Source organism: Salvelinus alpinus, chromosome 38, assembly GCF_045679555.1.
Source record: "Salvelinus alpinus chromosome 38, SLU_Salpinus.1, whole genome shotgun sequence".
Classification (NCBI taxonomy): Eukaryota; Metazoa; Chordata; class Actinopteri; order Salmoniformes; family Salmonidae; genus Salvelinus; species Salvelinus alpinus.
Genome location: NC_092123.1, coordinates 2,419,536 through 2,443,912, shown reverse-complemented (window position 1 = coordinate 2,443,912; position 24,377 = coordinate 2,419,536). Strand labels below are relative to the sequence as shown.

Sequence of the window (24,377 nt, the reverse complement as noted above, 5' to 3'; positions counted from 1 at the left end):
GAGGCAGATGGAGAGGCAGAGTAGGAGAGACAGTATAGGACTAGTAATACAGAGACAGTATAGGACTAGTAGGACAGCGACAGTATAGGACTAGTAGGACAGAGACAGTATAGGACTAGTAGGACAGAGACAGTATAGGACTAGTAGGACAGAGACAGTATAGGACTAGTAGGACAGCGACAGTATAGGACTAGTAGGACAGAGACAGTATAGGACTAGTAGGACAGCGACAGTATAGGACTAGTAGGACAGAGACAGTATAGGACTAGTAGGAGAGACAGTATAGGACTAGTAGGAGAGACAGTATAGGACTAGTAGGACAGCGACAGTATAGGACTTTTGATGTTTGATGACGAGTTTGATGACTCGTCTTTACGAGTGGATAACATCGTGGAGTTTGATGACTCATCTTTACGAGTGGATAACATTGTGGACGTTGATGACTCATCTTTACGAGTGGATAACATCGTGGAGTTTGATGACTCGTCTTTACGAGTGGATAACATCGTGGAGTTTGATGACTCATCTTTACGAGTGGATAACATTGTGGAGGTTGATGACTCATCTTTACGAGTGGATAACATCGTGGAGGTCGATGACTCATCTTTACGAGTGGATAACATCGTGGAGGTCGATGACCTGAGATTGAAAACACACACGCGGCTCAAACTCAGTCCTTCCGCACTGGGCAATACTTTAGAGCACGTTAGCCCTACTTCTCACCCACTAAGTCAACAGAGACCCAGACACTCACCACCACGCTTGATTCCAGGACCTGTCTAAGGCGTGCCGGTATCAATCAATATTGTATTGACGCTACATGGCACAAAGTAAAACAGTGTCCTCTAAGCGGACGGATTGTGAGCAGAGAGCCAGGAAAGATTATATTGCTTCACCGGCATACTAATTCACCCATGTCTGGGTGCTGGGAATCTGGGATGCACTGATGAAGACTCCATTCCATAAGGTCAGAGCGGTGTGATCACACATTACCGCTGATGGATGGATGCATCATCCATCCATCATAACTCATCCTGGTCTCAGGTCAGTGTGTCACAGTTTCAGTCATGGAAGCATCAACAAGACCTGATGTAGAGAATACTGTAGTACTAGTCTGTAGTACTAGTCTGTCCCAGGCTCTTCAATGAATCTGTTATCTTAACCTTTGACTAAGGAAAATCAACTGTTGTAGAATATATTATCGTCTGCAGGCAATTTAAATGCACCATATTTGGTTCAAAGAATAAAGGTTCAATTTAAAATCCAAAACATTTTAAAATCATAAATGTATAATGGTAAGCACAGCACAAACGATAGACAATCGTAAACAGTTACTTTATACCCTCAATGTAGATATAAGGATTCAATGTATTCTTATGCAATACAGTTAATTACAAAAAGTAAAAATTCTAATATAAAAGGTAGCCACTCAGACCTACAGTATGTCTCATACTTAACACTGACCTGTGTCAATGTAAGACAATTAATAGAGCATAATTATGAACACCTGAAAGCCCACCTTGAATACATGTACTCAACAAAGTAATTGAACTAATCCTTCATTTTGTACACCACAGTATATACAAGTAATGAATGCATACCAGCCATAGTTCTGTTTAAATGTAATGACAACAAATGAATACACAGCATGACCAATTAAAACTAAAGAATGTGTGACGGTTAACAGGATTCCTTCTGCAGAATAAATACTATATGACCTGGTGTGATGACCTGAACAGGCATTTCCTGGTTTGGCTCCTATAACCCTGAGGAGTTAGCTGATTGGTGCACCGGTGGTGACAAGTTTGTAATAGGCCCCTTTGAGAGCCATGAGCTGGTCATGTGGTCCCTGTTCGATGACGAAGCCCCTGGACATAACGGCAATGATGTCAGAGTTCTGGATGGTGGAGAGACGGTGGGCGATGACGATGCAGGTTCGGCCCTCCCTCGCTTTATCCAGCGCCTCTTGCACCGTCTGTAATGCAGGCAGGCAGGCACGCAGGCACGCACGCACGCACGCACGCACGCACGCACGCACGCACGCACGCACGCACGCACGCACGCACGCACGCACGCACGCACGCACGCACGCACACACACACACACACACACACACACACACACACACACACACACACACACACACACACACACACACACACACACACACACACACACACACACACACACACACACACACACACACACACACACACACACACAAAGCTTTGAGCTGATTTCACAATCACCCATGACTCACCATGATTACTTGATTACTGCCTCTGCCTCATACAATGGACCTAAGGCTCAGGCAAATTGCATGCTTGCCTTGCCTCGTACCAATTCTAAAGCTATTTGGAATTGAAAGATCTGTATAAATTGAATCTATCCTTATCAGGTTCAGGACTTCTTCTACTGCTTGTGGTGATGACAGGCGGTTGTCATGGAGACATTACCTTCTCGCTCTCCGTGTCCAGGGCTGAAGTGGCTTCGTCCAGTAGCAGGATCTTAGGGTCGCGGATAATCGCCCTGGCGATTGCTATGCGCTGCTTCTGTCCCCGAGAGAGCTGGGAGCCCTGGGAACCCACGTTGGTGTCGTATTTCTAAAGGGAGAAATTCAAACTTTAAAGACTACTGTGTCAGACAAAGGGCTACAGATGCAGGGTATACTGTGACAGAGTTCTTGTGACTAAAAGTTTGGCACATAAACTGGACCTTTGTATTTGGATCTTCGTGTACGGGTATCTTTGATAGAAACCAAGATGTTAGAGTAACTGGCCACAACTGATTTAAATGACATATCTAAATCATTGGCGTTTCCTTCCTAATGGTGCTACAAACTTGCAATTTTGTGTTGTTTTAAGTTAGTACACTTAGCATTACTTAGCAGCATTACCTCAGGTAGTGTCATGACAAAGTCGTGGAGCTGGGCTTTCTTGGATGCGGAGATGATGTCATTCATGCTGACTTCGCGTAGGTTGTCTCCGTACTTGATGTTGTCTCCGATGCTGCAGTCAAACAGAATGGGCTCCTGGGATACGATACCGATCTTGGAGCGCAGGTACGAGACGTTGACCTGAGTCGAGTCATGGCCATCAATAATCTGCAATGCAACGTGGAAAATCCAGTCAGCTATCCTGTGAACTAATCCAGCTCCCAGGATACCCCCATTGTCTTACAGTCTTTATACCTCTAGAGACATATATGGGGATTTTGCGTGCTGCTGAGAGAAACTGAGGACTCACCACTTTGCCCTGGTCGGGGTCATAGAATCTCTCCAGTAGCTGGACGCTGGTGCTCTTCCCACAGCCGCTGCTGCCCACGAAGGCCAGCGTCTGGCCGGGCTTTACCGACACGTTGAGGCCGTTCAGCACCTGGATGTCTGGCCGGGTCGGGTACGTGAACTTACAGTCAATGAACTCTAAGTTCCCTCTGAAATCAGGCTGGACGAGAGAGAGAGAGAGAGAGAGGGGGCGTGAGCGAGAGAGAGAGAGTGAGTGCGTGTTTGTGTGTGCGTGCGTGCGTGGGTGACATGTACCCATTTGTCCCCCTCGTTGCTGTAGACGCTGATCTTTGGCACGCGGTCGAGGAGCTGGAAAAAACGGGCAGCTGAGATCTTGGCTTTGGCGTAGTCTGGGGTGTAGGAAGAGGCTCGGCCCAGTGCTGTGCCACTGGTCACTATGGCTGAGATCACTCTGAACCAATCACAGAGAGACAATGGGGTTTAGTCAAGTTAATATAAAGAAATAAACAAAGGTGGTGGAGGTAGTGGAATACATCTTGGACAATGTGATTTCATGGTCTGTTTATATTGTTGACAGGTATGCAGGCAGACAGGCAGACAGGCAGACGGACAGGCAGGCAGACAGTTTCTCTCACCTGAAGACCAGGCTGAAGTGGAGGCCCTCCTGGCGCACCAGGTACCCTCCAAACCTGTAGGAGGCACTGTTGGCCATGAAGATGACACACTGGGCAAAGCCGTAGCAGGCACCGTACACGTTGGCCTTCTGCTTGGCGGCCTGGTACGGAGCCTCCAGGTGAGCCTCGTACATCTCCACAAATCTCTGTTCCTTCCCCAGCCCCGCGATGGTGCGGATGTTGTTCAGGGCCTCGCCAGAGATCTACAACAGATACCACAGAGATGTCACAACCACCCACCACTACCACCTTGTAAGTCTAGAACAGGAAGTAGGAACTGTCTACAGTACAGGAACTATACGCATTATCTCTACCACACTGTAAGATAAGCTCTCCAGTGGGTTTACTGTGACGAGGTTTCAGGAAGCGCTCACCTGATGTCTATAACAGACATTACAATAGTTACAGGCTGAAATATCTTAGAATATGACACAAGGGAAGTTCTGTGGTAGTGACTTTGCTTGAATGACCCTAACAGAAGCTTTCGAGAAACATGTTGATAACGTATTGATAGCTAATGTGTGAAGTTAGTGTACAGCCTTGCTTTAATGACAATTCACTTCCAGTCACAGTAGCACCATGTGACTCCAGCCTGTGTTACAAACAGCCCTGGCCAGTGAGTCAGTGGAGTACTGTAGCCTACCCGTCCTGCATCCTCCATGGCCTGTTTGTCCTGCTTGGCGAAGCCAGTGAGCATCTTAGCCTGGAATCCTCCAGACAAAGCCAGGAATGGCAGGAAGCACAGGATGACCAGGCTGAGCTTCCAGCTGAAGTAGAAGGAAATGATGACGGCAACGCCAATGTTGGTCAGAGAGTTAACGATCATGCCGATCTGAGAGCCAGTGGCCTAGGAGAGGATGAGGGAGCGGTATCAATCAATCAATTTGGGTTCGGAATAGGTTATTTACCCAGAATGCCAGATGGGTGAGGTTTTCTTTTGGGTCTGCTGCATTAGTTCCATTGCACTCCATTAAATCAAGTATTTGAAAGACACTAATACTATTTGGTCTGGGGTCTGGTAACTGCCCTATATGAGGACTATATGAGGTCCATACTGACCCCTTGGACCTGGGAGGCGTCAGTGGCCAGCCGTGTGGTCAGAGCCCCGGGGCTATTCCTGTGGTCATCGAACCAGCCCACCTCCTGACCCAACATGGCGTGGAAACCCATCCTCCTCAAGCGCCTTGTCAGCAGCTCCCCAGACTTAGAGAAGGCATAGCCCTGGTGGAGACACCGACACCGACACCATCAGGTTAAGGGAAATGACAAAAACACAGAGAGAGAGTTTAGTTTAGAAGCAGGAGAATGGATTCGGTTGATGTGAAGATTAAGGAAGGTGAACATAAAGGATGGGAGGGTGGTAGGAAGGGAGGGTGGTAGGAAGGGAGGGTGGTAGGAAGGGAGGGTGGTAGGAAGGGTGGTAGGGAGGGAGGGAGGGAGGGAGGGAGGGACATGTACTTGGAGCATCTGGGTGATGAAGGACGTCACTCCGACCAGCACAAAGAACATGCAGATACCATTGATCTCCCTCCTCTGAGCCTCTGGGTCTGGTATGGAGAATGTCTACAGGAACACACACATACACTGATTAAGCTAATGAACCAATATTCAATGAAGACTGTCTTGTCAATACTACACCCCTCCACCTTACCGCCAGAATCTGACTGAAGAGCAGGGAGTACACTGGGTTGACTCCTCCGTTGACAGCTGCTCCGATGGTTCCAAACAGCATGTAGGGCCACTCAGGGGCATTGTACTTCAGGATCCTGGTCACTGGAGCAGGCTCAACTTGTTCCTCGACCTCTTCCTCCTCCACAAAGGCACTCTGGACACATTAAGACATATATATACACACACGTGTATGGACTATGGATACATGCATAACAAATGCACACATGTAAACTGTAGATTACCTGGAAAGGGAAAGCGGCAAGTAACCCCGTTTAACTCTGTTGATGACTCCCATACCAACCTCCTTCACACACACACACACACACACACCACACACACACCACACACACACACCACACACACACACACACACACACACACACACACACACACACACACACACACACACACACACACACACACACACACACACACACACACACACACACACACACACACACACACACACACACACACACACACACACACACACACACACACACACACACACACACACACTCTGACCTTGCCCGCGTCTGCCTGAGATATGAAGGATTCTGCTTCTGGAATGAGGTTGGACAGCTGTGAGCGGGTCCTCTTCCTGATAGAGGCTCTGTACAACAACAGACAAGCACCAAGTCAATTCACTACCGAGATGCAAAATGACACCATCAGTCAGCATTCTGGCACAAAATGTCTGCCATGCTTCACCCAGATGTGTGTCGGATTCACTGTAACCAGATATGAGTGAGGCCTTGTGAAAAGGATGTGAAGTGCATCATGAGAGATGTAGTTCTACAGTACCTGAGACTGGCTCTGTAACTCCCGGCCCTGGATAAACTCTTCTGCTCTGGCTCGTCATTGCCCGCCACTGACACAGGCAAAAGGAGGGAGGTTATTATACAAAATGTTATAAGAAATGTTTTGTTAAAGGTGTTCCTGCACATTCATTTCTCTCTTAATACTTTTTATGTTGACAAAAGTGTGTGCACTTTTGGGGATGCATTGATCTCATAGAGACCTACTCTGTCTGGCCTTCTGGTTGAGAGCCTTGTCTCCTTGGCTTTGTAGGGTGACCAGAGTGAAGTAAACACCCTTCCTCTCCAGCAGCTCATCATGCTTGCCCCTCTCCACCGCCCGCCCATGCTCGTAGCCCACGATCACGTCCGCGTTCTTAATGGTGGATAGGCGATGGGCTATGGAGATGGTGGTGCGGCCATTGCGTACCTTATAGGAGATAAACATGAGACGTTATCCTACCTGGCTACGGTGAATATGGTTATTTTCATAATTGTTTTTCTACCATTTGTCACGTACTTAGGTCTGATCATGTTGTATGAAAGATGATATACGAACACAATCTATCATCAGAGTTATCCTTACTATTATTAATGAATTGATCCTAGCAGAGACACTTCCTGGTCACTTCCTGCTTTATTTTGGGAATATGTTGCTATTTGGGACGCAATCACTCACTTTGTCCAGAGCCTCCTGTACCACAGCCTCACTCTCATTGTCCAGAGCGGAGGTGGCCATGTCCAGCAGTAGGATCCGGGGGTTCCTGACCAGAGCTCGGGCGATGGCGATGCGCTGCTTCTGACCGCCGCTCATCTGACCTCCGCCCTCTCCCACCAGTGTGTCAAATTTCTGTTGCACCAATCACAAGTCTTTATGTCATTGAACTGAAAGGCCATGTGACAGTAGACAGACAGTAGACAGTAGATGTTGAGTCAGTAATGTTTTGAAAGTTTTTAAGCCTTTGAAAAACACTGGAGACAAAAGTCACAAATAAGTAGTCTGGGTTCCAGATCGGACTATTGTTGTCATGTTAGTGTAACAGTTTTCCTTCCGTCCCTCTCCTCGCCCTTACCTGGGCTTGAACCAGGGACCCTCTGCCCACATCAACAACTGACACCCTCGAAGCATCGTTACCTATCGCTCCATAAAAGCCGTGAAACAACTACTTCAAGGTCTCAGAGCGAGTGACGTCACCAATTGAAACGCTATTAGCACTCGCCCCGCTAACTAGCTAGCCATTTCACACCGGTTACACTAGCCCTCAATGTATAGCGCGCTAAATGCTGTCAACCTCACCTGTGGTAGGTCCATGATAAAGTTGTAGGCATTAGCCTCCTTGGTGGCGTGGATGATGTCATCCAGGGTGACTCCGGGGCGACCGTAGCGGATGTTCTCGGCGATGGTTGTGGCAAACAACACAGGCTCCTGCTCCACGATGCCCATCAACGAACGTAGCCATTGGATGTTCAGGCCTCTGATGTCATGGCCATCCAAGGTCACCTGAGACAAGGCATAAACAAGGAGAAAGAGAGAATGGAAGGGAGAAAAATGGGACATTTAAAATGTCTCTACACTATTTCCTCTAAAGACTCTCTCAGTGATACACTTTAGTGGAGGTGCACTTTTGTACTGATAGAAGTAGTATTATTTTACTAATGTGTTACATCATGTTAAATATATGGCAGGGAAGAGAACATACCATGCCCTCCTTGGGGTCGTAGAAGCGTTGGATGAGCTGCACGGCGGTACTCTTCCCAGCTCCACTGGGCCCCACAAAGGCGGTCGTCTCGCCAGAATTCACTGCTACACTCAGCTTGTCCAGGATCTGACACGGCACAAAGCAAATTACAGACTGCATCTTTAAGGAAATATTCCACAATCGCCCTGAGATACAATAATCAGATGCATGTCGTCGTTATAGGAAATACTAAGCCACAGTACCACGACTTCAGGTCTGGAAGGGTAGTGAAAGGTGACGTTATGGAACTCAATGTCCCCTTTGACCTTGTCCAGTTTGTACCCTGCTTCTGAGAGGCAGTCGATGTCTGGCTCCTAGGCACAGTGACACAGCCAGACAAATGGCAGTGTTAACCACCAGGGCTGTTTAAAGTGAGCGTGCACACACAGTAAATGGAATGCTCAATGAAATTCTCCAACAATGTTGAGTTTCCTACCCTGTCGATGGTCTCAAAGATGATGGTAGCAGCTCCTCTTCCTGCAGCAAATGCCTCCAGACATGGAGATGCCTGCCCTAAGTTCAGGGCTGCTATCAGCACCCCAAAGAAAACCTGCGATGACAGACAAGACAGTGGAAAGGACAGATGAGGTGATCATTATTTTTTAAGCTCTTACTGTTTATTATTCATTCATAAATCAAATACATTTGATTCACAGTCTATAGCTGAACTACTTACGGACTCTTTATAAAGTATACCTTCATGGTGTTGGCCGTATGGTTACAAAATAGTACCTGTAACAGTGTTCCGGGGCTGTACTCCTGTGTGTCCACCACTAGGCTGGATCCGTACCAGAAGGCCAGGGCGTAACACAGGAAGATGATAAACCACATGTAGCCTGTGAAGAAGCCCATGATCAGGCCCTTCCTGATGCCCCAACGCTGAGCTGCGATCAGATTCTTGTCATACCTGGGAGAGAGAGAAAGGGACAGAGGGTTAAAGATGCAATCCGGGATCTTAAGCACGACAAAATCGTAACATATCATACGAATTCCAACAAACAATTGTGATTTTTTTTTGCAGGATTGGAATTGCACAATTGGATGACGTCGTACACAAAAAACAGGGACCCGTTTTGGCTCGTGAGCACTACTTTCAAAACTACTTGCTGAAATTATACAAAAGTTCTGGAGCATCCCTTTAAACTGGGATAGAGGCCCAGCACGCAATATAATATGTAAGGTGGTGCTACTAGTTGCCCCTTAAGGAGAAAACAATTAATGGAATTAAACAGTATATAGTGAGGTTGATCAAGGTAAAGAATATCAAATTTGTCTGGCGAGTATTGACACTTACAAATTCAGCAAATAACTAAAGGAGAAATTGTTGGGGCAGTCATGTTATTATATTACCTCTCCACTTCCTTTAGCTCTCCTCCGAAAGCAGCCACTGTTCTGATGGAGGTGAGCACCTCGTCGGCCACGGCTCCAGCCTTCGCATAGGCCTGCAGCTCCTGACCCGTCAGCTTGGCCACAAACTAGACGAGAGCAGAGGAGGTAAGTAGAAAGGTGCTGTCAGTACAGTACACTTACTAACTCCCACCTCAATGGAGCTCAATGAGAATCGACACATTGTAAATTAACAATGTAAATCATAGGCCTAGTTCTAATACTCATAAATGAGCTTTCCTTGTCGCCTTTAACTTTCATTGTCTCCTTTACTAAGTGTCCACTAGTAAATTGCTTTCATCTATCCATTCCTAACAGAGTTAAACGGAGAGGAGGGAAGGAAAGGGACCGTTTCAGTTTATTGGGACAGGAAGTGACCACATTGATTGACGTTGACCATCCTACCAGAGCCATGAGGGCGGCCCCGACTCCAATTAGAGGGCTGGCTGCGATGATGACGAGCGTTAACTTCCATCCCTTCACAAAGCCCATCGCAAAACCACACACGAACGTGGTGAAGCGCTGGATAAAGATGCTCACTTGATCCGCGATGGCGTCATTGATCTTGTTGATGTCACTGTGAAATAGCGGAGCACACCACAGAGTCATGAGAGTCATTAGCATTTTTCCAGGTCAGGTCAAGTTCAAGAACAACTACAGATGTAGGATCTTAATTTGGGCCAGTTTGCTAAAGCAGGAAAATAATCCTGCAGCAACAGGAAATGTGAATTATTATGTGGACCAAAATAACCAAATTAAGATCCTACATCTGTACTGGTCCTAAACATGATAGGAAATGCAAATGTTCCCAGAACTTTTTCTATTAAAACCTAACAGGGGAATTTGGTCTGTGTTTTTCTCTTACTCTGACATGCGTGTGTTTAACTCCCCAGTCGAGTTGCAGTCGAACCAGCCGATCTCCATCCTCATCACCTTCCTGAAGTACATCTTTCTGATGATCTGGATCTGTCGCGCTGCAGACGTCACCCACAACGAGATCTAAAATAGAAATAAGGCATTCAAAGCAATCAAGATCTAGCGCTCTGTCATCAAACTGCTTGAACTCAGTATGTTGATGCAAACTATATACTTACTTGAAGGTATCCTAGCAAGAAAACTGCGCATCCAATGGCAACGTAATAGTAGGCAAAATTGGTCATCTCATACTCAATGTCCAGAAGCCTGAAAATGAGTGTCATACAGATGTAGGATCTTAATTTCAGCCATTTTTGCTAAAGCAGGAAAATAATCCTTCAGCTACAGGGAATGTGAATTATTATGTGGATTATAATTAATTTACATTTTTGTAGGGGTTGATACATTTTTTGTAAGGGAAAATCAAGTCTGACATTTCAAAGTGGAATTACAACCATCTGAAGCCTTATTAAACCTTGAATACACTACAGGTTTTACATGTCATGCATCGCAGGAAAGTTTTCCTGCAACAGTGTGATCAAATTAAGAGTCTACATCTGTAAACTAATTACAAAAGACAACAGCTTGAGACAACAAGAAGACCCTAACCTTACCCTAAAATACATAATGAGACCATTTTCCCTGTGTAACCTGCCCATGACAGTAGGCTACTATAGTTGTCAAATAAAATAATTTTTCTATCCTTAATCCTTGATATAGAAATTCCATGTACAGCAACGTCCTACTCTTGTGCGCAGCAACGAATAGGACTTACCCACAAGTTAAATTCTTCATCTTATCAGTGTTATTGCTGTCCAGCCAGTCTGTCCATACTGACTGGTTCTTCCACTGTATGGTGTTGTTGATACATTCCTTCCTGGGGTCCAGGAGCTCCTGTAACTCGATGTCGTACTCGATGAAGGTGTCGGTGAGCATCCCGAACACCAGCAGCATGAGAGGCTGGGCGGAACCGTGGAGGAAGGCACACACACTACCCCCCACCATCATCAGGGTCTCCCGGCAAGTGGCGAAACGGAACTGCAAATACACACACACACCGAACACACACACACCGAACACACACACACAAACACACACACAACCAACCAATGGGTCAGTCATCACAACAGGTGTTCTGATAATCTGACCTACCATCTCAGAGTGTACTACCTGGACAAAATATGCATGCTTTAACCACTGTAACCATGTAGATTTTAATATTGTCAGTCCAGTTGTGGTTTAAAGTTCTTATGTACAAGAGTTATGAACCAGCTCTCCCACACATGAGATAAAATAAAAACGTATTCATGTGACGTTCACACTACACTACACAACCGCACAGTGAATTCACTGAAGGAACCATAGAGTTAGATACTGTTTTGTTTCATCTCTATGAAAAGAAACACATAAAATACTTTACCAGCTGAAAGAAGCCAATCCTGATAGCAGCTTCATTCTTCTTGTTTGGAGACCTGGGACAATCACAGAGAAATTAGTCAAAGCCTAAAGGACATGAGGGGGAATAATGTAGGGGGAGAAGATGGACTTACTTTGTGTCCTGTTTCGGGTTCCCCATCATCCTGCAGCGGAGAAAAAAAGAACATGCTATTAAATGTGACCTTGTTTTTCCGTGTCACAATTCTGAGAAACGTGATAAGAAATGGGCTCCAGAGTGGCGCAGCGGTCTAAGGCACCGCATCTCAGTGCTAGAGGCGTCACTACAGACCCCGGTTCAATTCCAGGCTGTATCACAACCGGCTGTGATTGGGAGTCCCATAGGGCGGAGCACAATTGTTCCAGCATCGTCCGGGTTTGGCCGGGGGTAGGCTGTCATTGTAAATAATAATTTGTTCTTAACTGACTTGCCTAGTTAAATAAAGGGTCAATAAAAACATCCATACACTTATTTTGTTTAATTTATCAATTTTACCAACAAGAACACAAACCACACAGAATATAAGTCATGACAAGTGTTTGTTTTTTTAATCTGAGAAAGATGCACTTACATGTATGCATCGTTAGGTTCTGTAATAAAGAGATGATAAAGAGATATTATACTTTTCTAAAGCAGTGTTTATGTCAGGACAATGACATCAAAATCATGCATTGAACATAATCATATTCATGCAGGTGTACCTTCATCATCAAAACCATTGTTTTCTTCTCCCAGCTTTTTGATGCTGTGTAATTTCACTGATCCAGCAGGCATCCTGGACTGTCTACAATACATTTATAAGAGGAAAAATATATAATAAAAATGAATTACAAAGCCAAAATACATCCCAATTGAAATGTATTGTATTATCACTGAGATACCTACCAACTTGTTCCCCAAATCCAATGAAAAACAACGTATCTCCTCTTTGCACTAAAATCCTTGTTGGATTCTGCTTCTTTACATTATAGTCGATCCAATTGTACAGTACACTGATGGGCTCCAGTCCGTACTAAGACGTGCTGCCGAGTCCACCTGACAGCTTGGTGCCACCACTGTGTGTTTGTAGAGATGGCAGGTGGTCACTGATAGTAGGTAAAGAGTAGACTGATAGGGTGACTGTGGGCTGGAAGAGGCTGAGGCCCTCTGCACCACGTACTTATTGGACACACAAGCCAGGTTCACGCTGGAACTTCAGGTCATACGATTGTGTTTAGAGGTAAGTGTCCTGTCGGTTCGTACTGCCCTAGGGGGCGATGACCCAGCTATGCAAAGAGTAGGAGAGAGCATGGTACAAAAACAAATCCAGACCCTTTACTACATCGCTCTCCTTGCAATGAAAAGGAATCTGGTCAAATCATTTGCATATCAGGGTTTTACACTTGCAATTGCACTCATGGTGATATGTGTTTTTCTTAAATTCAACCATAAATTAGGGCTAAATGGATGTTATGAGAACGTCAGATAATCATTTTCAAGAATACATAACAAGTAATGATATTAAGCCACAATCACCATCACAATCTGAGGTAGGCCTACTTTCGTTAAAGGACTGTTCTAGCATTTTTATTAAAGTGATCAAAAACCATGGCAAAATCTATAAGACATCCATCAATGATTAGGCTCAGCATTACACATTCATCATATCACATTGATGACTTCTAAAAGATATTACAGTTTATCGACCCGTCTATATGTGAACACAAACAGTGTGTGAAGACAGGATACTGTCCAAGAGTTGAAGCTAAGTCAAACACCTTCTAGGTCATCACCCTCAGGGCTGCTGTCCTCTTCAGTCCTAAACAAGCCAATATGATCTGTCTGAAATGATGGTCATACATTTGTTTCGTTTGCATTTTAGCAGTCTTGTCATAACAGGTTTTCTCCTAACTGGGATGTTTTACCTTAACACTGTTGCTTTTACTTGCTTTCATGAGGTTGGGAAGCCATTACTAACAAACAACAATACTTCCAATTTGAGACCACAACCTTATTCAAGGAGTAGTACTTTAACTCAAACCAATTTTCCTTTTTGTTTGTGAATTGCAACTGTAAATGGTATGTTTTCTCTCACCATTGGTGAAGAATTGGGAAGCAGGTGAATAGGCCTGTGACACAGTGCTTGTGAAGGCTACTGACAGGTGAGGAAAAGGTTCTGGAAATATGCTTGTGAAACATGCCCAAATAAGCGAACAGTTTGTTACGTAATGATTAACTCCCAAAGTAAGTAGTGTTGCCCATTATAGCAACATTATGATAATTCACATTGCAGACCATTACAGGCCACTGCAAGCATTGTTCCTGCTCTATTGTAAACTATGACTATTCAAATGGATTGCCAGATAGTCATGTTTACTGACTACTAACACAGCTTGCCTAGATCAGGCATAGTAGTTCATCAATTAATGTAGCATAATCTGTCAATTAAAAACCTAATACAAAATTAACTTAGAGTGGAAGATAAGGTGATAGATAATTAACTGATACAGGTTTGGTTGTGGTCAATGAATGTACAGATGTAGGATCTTAATTTGATCACCCTGTTGCAGGAGAACGTTCCTGCAATACAGGAAATGTACAACTTGTAGTGTAATTGAAGTTTAAAAAGGCTTCTGAAGATTGTAATTTACACTTTGAAATTTCAGACTTGATTTTCCCATACGAAAAATGTATCAAGCCCTACAAAAATTTACATTAATTATAATCCACATAATAATTAACATTTCCTGTTGCTGCATGATCCTTTTCCTGCTGTAGCAAACAGCCTCAAATTAACAACCTACATCTGTAGGATGAGCAGAAATGATTTTTATTACTGATAATGCCCATTTTCAATAGCCTACAAGTATTTGCCACCATCTAGTGATCATTGTAATACAAGGCATGACCTTGAGTTAGTATTGAGTTGAACTATACTGAACCAAAATATAAACGCAACATACAAGAGATTTTATTCAGTTGCAGTTCATATAAGGAAATCAGTCAATTGAAATGAATTCATTAGGCCCTAATCTATGGATATCACATGACTGGGCAGGCGAGCAGCCATGGGTGGGCTTGGGAGGGCATAGGCCAACCCACTTGTGAGCCAGGCCCAGCCAATCAGAATGAGTTTTTCCCCACAAAAGGGCTTTATTATAGATAGAAATACAACTCAAACGATCCCGCAGGTGAAGAAGCCGGATGTGTGGGCTGGTGTGGTTAAACATGGTCTGCAGTTGTGAGGCCGGTTGGACGTACTGCCAAATTCTCTAAAATGACGTTGGAGGCAGCTTATGGTAGAGAAATGAACATTACATTATCTGGACATTCCTGCAGTCAGCATGCCAATTGCACGCTCCCTCAAAACTTGCGTTGTGTGACAAAACTGCACATTTTAGAGTGACCTTTTATTGTCCCCAGCACAAGGTGCACCTGTGTAATGATTATGCTGTTCAATCTGCTTTTTGACATGACACACCTGTCAGGAGGATGGATTATCTTGGGAAAGGAGAAATGCTCACTAATAGGGATGAAAAACAATTTATGCACAAAATTTGAGATAAATAAGCTTTTTGTACGTATGGAAAATGTTGGGATCTTTTATTTCAACTCAGGGAACATAGGACCAACACCTGACATGTTGCGTTTCTATTTGTGTTCAGTTTATTTGACATGATAATCCATGACAACCGTATTTTAAAATGTAAAACACATTTTCTGTAAAAATCATATTTTTTATAATCATATCAGGATTTAATATGCAATTTAATATGTCGGCCTAATTTCATTTTTGTAATCTATTAGACATTGATGAATTATGGAGGAAAGAATACTTTAATAATCCTTCCATATTGAAGTCAAGAGTATGTTAAGTGGTTTCAAGTTCCTACCAAACGATATCTAATCAAATCATTGTTGACCTTGTTAGCTCTAACGACATAACTTGGCTCCGATTGGCCAGTGCTAGACATGTGACGTTCTTAGGCAGAGTTTGGTCTTGCGTAGTTTCTGAAAACTGTTACTTTGTTGCGCTGGTAAGGAACCTCTCCAACAGGTACGACTTCAATATTCCACCAGACTGTAATCTTCTTGAACATGCAAAAATTGAGGATAGGCTATCTATCACAATCTATCATAATTGATCGAACAAATGTTTATTAGTATGTAATGTGCAAGGCTTTCAATTCTGTAATTCGCCCCCACTTTCCATATTGTGTTATTTGAAACATCGAAAGCTGGCATTTAACATGAGATTCATATTACATTCAAATGAGAATGTAGGAGTGTTGCACATATTCCTTCGTTTATTTGAACCACATTTGTAATAGTATTTGTTAGTTGTGGTTTAAATGACCTTTGTCAAGACATTGGCTCATTTTGCAGTTGATTATTTACAAAGAGCAATTGTACAAGATAGCCTATAGTGCACTTTGAAACCGGTGTTGTGCCGGAAATCAACCCCTTGCCAGAATCCCCCCCATTTCTAATTTCCTTAATTTTGTGGCGAGAGTCAAATACTTTCTGTTGCACACATCAGAGTCAAATACTTTCTATAAAACAAACTTCACGTCAGGATAGGCAACCGAAATTAATCATTACTGTATCTGTGTTATATTAAACAGGGAGTAAAATGTTGGCAAGTAATAAACATTCCAGGGCGGCACATTGCCGGGGACGGCACTGGGCGCCCCCGGGTGTGAGCGGGCGCTGAAAGAGAGGAGGTTCGACCAGGGCGCCATACAAGCCAGAACCGCCACATACACTTGAAACAAATAGCCTAAATGAAAACTACAGACAAAAATGCTTTCTGCTAATAAGATCAGTGAAATGTAGGCTAAACTGACAATGGAGTGAAGAGCAGAAATCTCAACTAGCAAGCAAGTCGCAGCAATGGAGAAGGGGGGGGGGGGGGGGGGGGGTTCTGGCAGGGGGGAGATTTTAGGCACAACACCGGCATTAATAACCATTAATAACTGTTCAATGCTCTGTTCAACCCTGTCTCTGTCATTCCATGCGCTTCAATGAACTCTCCCTGAATGTGGTTGATCTTCAAAGTATTTTCCTGATTATCTTATAGCTACAATAATGTTATTACTATAAGCTACTGTTATAAGATGCATATTAGTGATGAACTGTAAAAGGCAGACGCTATCATCCCACTTGATTTATGTCTAACCTCATATTGTGTAATGTGCGTATTTCTGTAACTTCCCGTGATGACCCTGGCACTTTGTTTGGTATACTGAGGAATGGGGGGTGGAGCTGGGTAGATGTGACTAGGGCTGTGGCGGTCACGAAATTTCATCAGCCAGTGATTGTTAAGCAAATAACTATTGGTCTCACCATAATTGACCATTAATTAAACATGAACACATTTAGCATCTCCTGGCTTCCATACAATTTAAAAAGCCTAATAAATCCATGTAATATAGCCAGTGGTGGAAAAAGTACCCAAATGTCATACTTGAGTAAAAGTAAAGATACGTTACCTTAATAGAAAATGACCCAAGTAAAAGACAAAGTCATCCAGTAAAATCCTACTTGAGTAAAAGTATACTTAAATATACTTAAGTATAAAAAGTAAATGTAATTGCTAAAATATATTTAAGTATCAAAATTAAAAGTATAAATCATTTCAAATTCCTTACATTAAGCAAACCAGATGGCACGATTTTCTTGTTTTTAAAAATGTACGGATAGCCAGGGGCACACTCCAACACTCAGAAATAATTTAGAAACAAAGCATTTGTGTTTAGTGAGTCCTCCAGATCAGATGCAGTAGGGATGACCAGGTATTTTCTCTTTAAGTGCGTGAATTAGACCATTTTCCTGTCCTGGCAGGAAAAGGGGGAGGCTTGCAAGCCGAAGAACACCATCCCAACCGTGAAACATGGGGGTGGCAGTATCATGTTGTGGAGGTGCTTTGCTGCAGGAGGGACTGGTGCACTTCACAAAATAGATGGCATCATGAGGGAGGAAAATGATGTGGCTATATTGAAGCAACATCTCAAGACATCAGTCAGGAAGTTAAAGCTTGGTCGCAAATGGGTCTTCCAAATCGACAATGACCCCAAGCATACTTCCAAAGTTGTGGCAAAATGGCTTAACCTCTCTGGGATATGTGGGACGCTAGCGTCCCACCGGCCAACATCCAGTGAAAATGCAGAGCGCCAAATTCAAATAAATTACTATAAAAATTAAACTTTCATGAAATCACACATGCATTACACCAAATTAAAGCTACATTTGTTGTGAATCCAGCCAACATGTCAAATTTAAAAAAGGCTTTACGGCGAAAGCAAACAATGCTATTATCTGAGGACAGCACCCCAGTAAACAAACACAGACAATCCTATTTCAACCCTCCAGGCGCAACACAAAAGGAAGAAATAAAGATATAATTCATGCCTTACCCTTGACGAGCTTCTTCTGTTGGCACTCCAATATGTCCCATAAACATAACAAATGGTCCTTTTGTTCGATTAATTCCATCGATATATATCCAAAATGTCCATTCATTTGGTGCGTTTGATTCAGTAAAACACCGGTTCCAACTTGCGCAACGTGACTACAAAATATCTCATAAGTTACCTGTAAGCTTTGTCCAAACATTTCAAACTACTTTTGTAATACAACTTTAGGTATTTTTTTACATGAATAATCGATCAAAGTTAAGACGGGAGGATCTGTGTTCAATACCGGAGGAAAACAAATTGTAGCTAGCTTTCAGGTCACCCGCCTCTAACAAAGAGTACACTTCCCTCGAGCCTCATTCTGAACAGTGCTAATTCTTCACCTCTCAAAGGAAAAACCTCAACCAATTTCTAAAGACTGTTGACATCCAATGGAAGCGATAGGAACTGCAAGAAGGTCCCTTAGACATCTGGAATCCCAATGCAAACCCATTGACAAGAGAGTGACCTCAAAAATAATAATTCTGAATGGTTTGTCCTCGGGGTTTCGCCTGCCAAATAAGTTCTGTTATACTCACAGACATGATTCAAACAGTTTTAGAAACTTCAGAGTGTTTTCTACCCAAATCTACTAATAATGCATATCTTAGCTTCTGGGCCTGAGTAGCAGGCAGTTTACTTTGGACACGCTTTTCATCCGGACGTGAAAATACTGCCACCTATCCCAGAGAAGTTAAGGACAACAAAGTCAAGGTATTGGAGTGGTCATCACAAAACCCTGACCTCAATCCTATAGAAAATTTGTGGGCAGAACTGAAAAAGCGTGTGCAAGTAAGGAGGCCTACAAACCCGACTCAGTTACACCAACTCTGTCAGGAGGAACGGGCCAAAATTTACCCAACTTATTGTGAGAAAATTGTGGAAGGCTACCCGAAACGTTTGACCCAAATTAAACAATTTAAAGGCAATGCTACCAAATACTAATTGAGTGTATGTAAACTTCTGACCCACTGGGAATGTGATGAAGGAAATAAAAGCTGTAATAAATCATTCTCTCTACTATTATTCTGACATTTCACATTCTTAAAATAAAGTGATGATCCTAACTGACCTAAGACAGGGACATTTTACTCAGATTAAATGTCTGGAATTGTGATAAACTGAGTTTAAATGTATTTGGCTAAGGTGTATGTAAACTTCCGAATTCAACTGTACATTTGTCTTATTTTATTGAGTTTGTCCATAAGGCCTATGTTTTGTTCATTTGCCATATATGATCATAGGAAGTCGGCTTCCGAACCCAAAAGTCAGTGAACCATGTGCAAAAGGCATATATAATGTCGAGATGGCCTATATACTGACCAAATTATATATATCACTATGTTAAGCCCTGAATCAACCTATAAGGTCTATTGGTCATGTTTGATCATAGGAAGTCATAGGAAGTCAGAATTTCTCATTAGTGTTGATTCAGCATGTCCGTTTTGTAATGGGAAGTCCTTGGATATACATTGGCAATGGACACTGTCAACTTGCAGAAGAGCATGTTCACACTGACATTATAGCATATGTGTAATGGACACAGTCCATTCTCTCGTTGGTGTTGATTTCAGCCCGTCCATTTGGTGATGGTAAATCCCTCATTAAAAATTGTGTACAAATGTACACTGTCCACTTGCAATGTATTACAACAGACATTTACCATCACGAATTGGACATGCTCTAATATACTGCTGAAATGCCCAATTGTCTGGCTCGTTGAACTTGGGATGGCCTAGCAGTGATAGTGGTTCCACTCCATCGGTCGTTGGTGTTGATTTCAGCCTGTCCATTTGGTGATGGTAAATCCCTCATTAAATACATTGGAAATGTACACGGTCCATTTGCAATATAAAATGTACAATGTCAATATATTATACTGCCATCAAGTCAGCCATCAGTCAATAAGATATCATTCTGACATCAAACTTATACATACTGACACCAAACTCACTTTGTCCAAATCTTTTAGAAGCCAACTATCACATATTTCAGAGCCGGCCCACAATTCGTTGCTCCTTCTGTTATAGCCACAAAAAAACACAAAAAACATAGTTACATTCGAGCTGTGGGTCCAGTTCTGACATTATGTGTAGGCCTAGCTGAGGTGACTATGAATCCTGAGTTTCGGATCTATAGGTCATTCGGAGCCCGAGCAGCAACCTTAATTAGTGCTGAAAATGCACTTTTTCGGGCATTGCTACGTTATCCCTGAAAGAGCTATCGGACAGAAATGTGCATATTGAAGATATTGGAAGAACTATCCACATTTACTTTTCATCAGCCAACAAGATGAGTAGGCCTAATGAACAGCAAAATCACTAGCCTATGTCTACTATCCCCCATAGTACAATAGTCGACTAATCAATTCTGTGCGAGAAATAAATATTCAAAACATAGTCTGGGACAGTTGTGGGATGCGATTGATCCCAAATTAATACAACCACTAGCATCTAAAAACCTGTTTTATGCTATGTGGCTGACACAACCGATCAGAACATTTAGCTTAAAATATTGATAAACTAGAGATGACTTATTAAAAGGCTGTTTGTCTCATCCAGTCCTAGACATGTTCCTGTACCTCCTTGGGCTGGTGGTGTTTTACTACCTGTACCGCTGGTTCCGGGAGATCCCCAGAGTCCCAGACAAAGGAAACAAATATGTCTACATCACAGGGTGTGACTCAGGTTTCGGCAACCTACTGGCCAGACATCTGGACAAGCTGGGTTTCTGTGTGATCGCATCCTGCTTCACAGAGAAGGGAGAGGAAGATCTGAGGAAGGCCTGTTCAGACAGATTCACCACCCTCCACCTGGATGTCAAAAAGAACGAGAGCGTCGACAAAGCAGCTGCTTTGATTAAAGACAAAGTTGGGGCTAGGGGTGAGTGTCAGTGTTTATATTGAAAAGCAAACAGTCCCATCATCATCATTTGTTTCAAGTTATACCAGTCAAATTATGCAATATTACCAGTTCAGTTGACATTCATGTTAGTGCCGGTATCTTTGTCCTTATGTCCTCTTCTTACCAAACACCTGTGAATATAATGGCTGTTCATAGAGCTACATAATGACCTGTCACCTTCTAGGCCTGTGGGCTGTGGTGAACAACGCAGGTGTGGCCATCCCCTCGGCCCCCTGTGATTGGCTGACCATTGATGACTACAAGTCCATGCTGGACGTGAACCTGAACGGGGTCATCGCAGTCACCCTGAGTGTGCTGCCCCTCATCAAGAAGGCCAGGGGTCGTGTGGTCAACGTAGCCAGTGTGTTCGGCAGGATCAGTCCAGTCGGAGGACCTTACACCGTGTCTAAGTATGGAGTGGAGGCCTTCAATGACAGTCTCAGGTGAAACAAGAACATTATCCTATCCATGCCATATTTTTTATCAGTGGTTTCTTTATTATTATTATTTTTTACATATATTCAGTAATCTAGCAATGGTGAACCATAAGCAATACAACTTTGACTGTTTGACTTGATCAAACTATAAAAATCTGTAACATATCAGAAGTACATTTGTAAACAGAAGTTTTGTTACCTTGTTTTTCAGGAGAAACATGGTACCTTTCGGAGTCAAAGTCCTCTGCATTGAGCCAGGCTTTTTCAAGACCACCGTGACTGACTCGATAGTCCTGGGGAAAAGCATCAAGCAGCTGTGGGAGAAGATGCCACAAGAAGTCAGAGATGATTATGGACCTGATTATTTGGACAAGGGTAAATATAAAAGTTTTATTTTCCTACATTCTGGAATGTATTAATTTACACAAATGTTTTATTTATCCTATGCAAAATGTGGCCATTTTTTTATTCTGTCTGCCCACTGTGACATCCAGTCTTTCAAAGGATTTGATCTATTCAGAAAGCATTATTCACCCCGATGTTCTAGTGAAAGTGGCCATCTTGAATAGCTAAAGACAAACATGTAACATGGTTCCTAACCTTCCCTGTCCCTTCTAGTGGACGTGATGATGAGGGAGAAGCTTGCCAAGATGTCTGACGCTGACCTGATGAAGGTGGTGAGCTGTATGGAGCACGCTATCTCTGCAGTCCGTCCTCGCACCCGCTACTCACCAGGGTGGGACGCCAAGCTCTTCTGGATCCCTATGTCCTACATGCCAACCGGGTTTGCCGACTGGCTACTGCTCAAGGAAGCCATCCTACCAGCCAAGGCTGTCAACTAAGGCTGACGCAAGATTGTCAGTGTTTATGCTGTCAGAACAAATACTTGATTGTGCTGTGCTACTGATTGTCTTTAATGAATATAACACTTTTGTACCCTACGGTCTGCAGGCCGAAATACAGTATGATGTAAGCTTAGCTAGAGACATTGTCATTATGCCCCGTCATTATGCCCCTCTGACCTTTAACAAAAAATAAAAGCCATAATTGCTATTTGGTTCCACTTGTTTCCCCTCTTTTATTCAGTGCATTCTCTATGCCAGTATCAAATAGAGTGGATAACTGAAGACAGTTCACTCAGGCTGTTCATCATTGGGGAAAAAATTAAGTTACAGTTTACTTAAGGGAGTGACTCTACCATGGACATCAATTCAATCGCAGCTGGGTCTGGTCTACTTAATTCATTGACTTCCATTGAAACAGAACATTTGTGGGATGTCTCGCTTCCTCTTCCATCTCTGCCCAGTATGACATGGGCAGTGTTGGGTTGGTCTTTGAAAACTTTACAAGAGAAATGGGGATTAAGGTCAAGGTTTGACAGTCTTTGTCCTTGATGTGTTGATATTGGTATGTTGAAGGATAACCTGTAATAAGTGACCAAAAAGGAAGTTCACAAGATTTGAATCATTCAGATTCTCTCAACTTCACTGATATGAGCAGCTATGATTCAAATACCTCCACATTCACAACTTAAATATTAAATTCTATAACAATTGTAAATATTGGTAGGAGATAAGTACGTCTATGAAATATTTACACCCTTTTATTTCGATCTTGCAGCCCATGTCAGATTTCTACTTTAAATACATACAGTACCAATCCAAACAAACATTTTGACACCTACTCATTCAAGGGTTTTTCTTTATTTTTTACTATTTTCTACATTCTAGAATAATAGAGAATACATCAAAACTATGAAATAACACATATGGAATAAGGTAGTAACCAAAAAAGTGTTAAACAAATCTAAATATATTTTATATTTGAGATTCTTCAAAGTAGCCACCCTTTGCCTTGATGACAGCTTTGCACACTCTTGGCATTCTCTCAACCAGCTTCATAAGGAATACTTTTCCAACAGTCTTTAAGGAGCTCCCACATATGCTGAGCACTTGTTGGCTGCTTTTCCTTCACTCTGTGGTTCAACTCATCCCAAACCATCTCAATTGGGTTGCGGTCGGGTGATTGTGGAGGCCAGGTCATCTGATGCAGCTTTCCATCACTCTCTTTGGTCAAACAGCCCTTACACAGCCTGGAAGTGTGTTTTGGGTCAATGTCCTTCTGAAAAAAAAATGATAGTCCCACTAAGCACAAACCAGATGGGATGGTGTATCGCTGCAGAATGCTGTGGTAGCCATGCTGGTTAAGTGTGCCTTGAATTTTAAATAAATCACTGACAGTGTCACCAGCAAAGCACCCCCACACCATCACACCTCTTCCATACTTCACGGTGGCTACCACACATGTGGAGATCATCCGTTCACCTACTTTGCATCTCACAAAGACACAGCAGTTGGAACCAAAATTCTCAAATGTGGACTCAACAGACCAAAGGACAGATTTCCACCGGTCTAATGTCCATTGGTCGTGTTTCTTGGCCCAAGCAAGTCTCTTGGCCCAAGCAAGTGTCCTTTTTGTAGTGGTTTCTTGGCAGCAATTCGACCATGAAGGCCTGATTCACAGTCTCCTCTGAACAGTTGATGTTGAGATGTGTCTGTTACTTGAAATCTGCGAAGCATTTATTTGGGCTGCAATTTCTAAGGCTGGTAACTCTAATGAACTTATCCTCTGCAGCAGAGGTAACTCTGGGTCTTCCTTTCCAGTGGTGGTCCTCACGAGAGTCAGTTTCAACATAGCGCTTGGTTTTTGCGACAACACTTGAAGAAAACATAAAAGTTCTTG

The 24,377-nt window shown here is 43.1% G+C and overlaps 2 protein-coding genes across 3 annotated transcripts; one reads left to right on the top strand and one right to left on the bottom strand.

The window, feature by feature from the left end:
• Positions 1–1,316: 1,316 nt before the first annotated feature.
• LOC139566452 (bile salt export pump-like) lies at positions 1,317–13,055 on the bottom strand. Its single transcript, XM_071387629.1, has 29 exons — positions 12,747–13,055; positions 12,563–12,645; positions 12,433–12,451; positions 11,977–12,006; positions 11,847–11,898; positions 11,202–11,464; positions 10,606–10,693; positions 10,377–10,510; positions 9,917–10,088; positions 9,476–9,600; positions 8,858–9,032; positions 8,562–8,675; positions 8,329–8,439; positions 8,087–8,212; positions 7,684–7,887; positions 7,066–7,236; positions 6,615–6,816; positions 6,394–6,460; positions 6,115–6,202; positions 5,570–5,743; positions 5,377–5,481; positions 4,978–5,139; positions 4,562–4,765; positions 3,880–4,121; positions 3,539–3,695; positions 3,246–3,443; positions 2,897–3,103; positions 2,457–2,603; positions 1,317–1,975 (listed from the first exon to the last, which is right to left on the bottom strand). The coding sequence occupies exons 2-29, from the start codon at positions 12,633–12,635 to the stop codon at positions 1,775–1,777; spliced, it is 4,011 nt and encodes a 1,336-aa protein (XP_071243730.1). The 5' UTR covers positions 12,636–12,645; positions 12,747–13,055; the 3' UTR covers positions 1,317–1,774.
• A 2,737-nt stretch (positions 13,056–15,792) lies between these two features.
• LOC139566350 (retinol dehydrogenase 7-like) lies at positions 15,793–22,688 on the top strand. 2 transcript variants are annotated; one of them, XM_071387467.1, is made up of 5 exons: positions 15,793–15,897; positions 20,857–21,177; positions 21,383–21,641; positions 21,847–22,010; positions 22,254–22,688. In XM_071387467.1, exons 2-5 carry the CDS (start codon positions 20,865–20,867, stop codon positions 22,475–22,477), a joined length of 960 nt encoding a protein of 319 aa, XP_071243568.1. In that variant the 5' UTR covers positions 15,793–15,897; positions 20,857–20,864; the 3' UTR covers positions 22,478–22,688. The 2 variants fall into 2 exon arrangements, with proteins under 2 accessions (XP_071243568.1, XP_071243567.1); XM_071387466.1 differs by lacking the exon at positions 15,793–15,897 and adding an exon at positions 17,708–17,761.
• Positions 22,689–24,377: the final 1,689 nt, after the last annotated feature.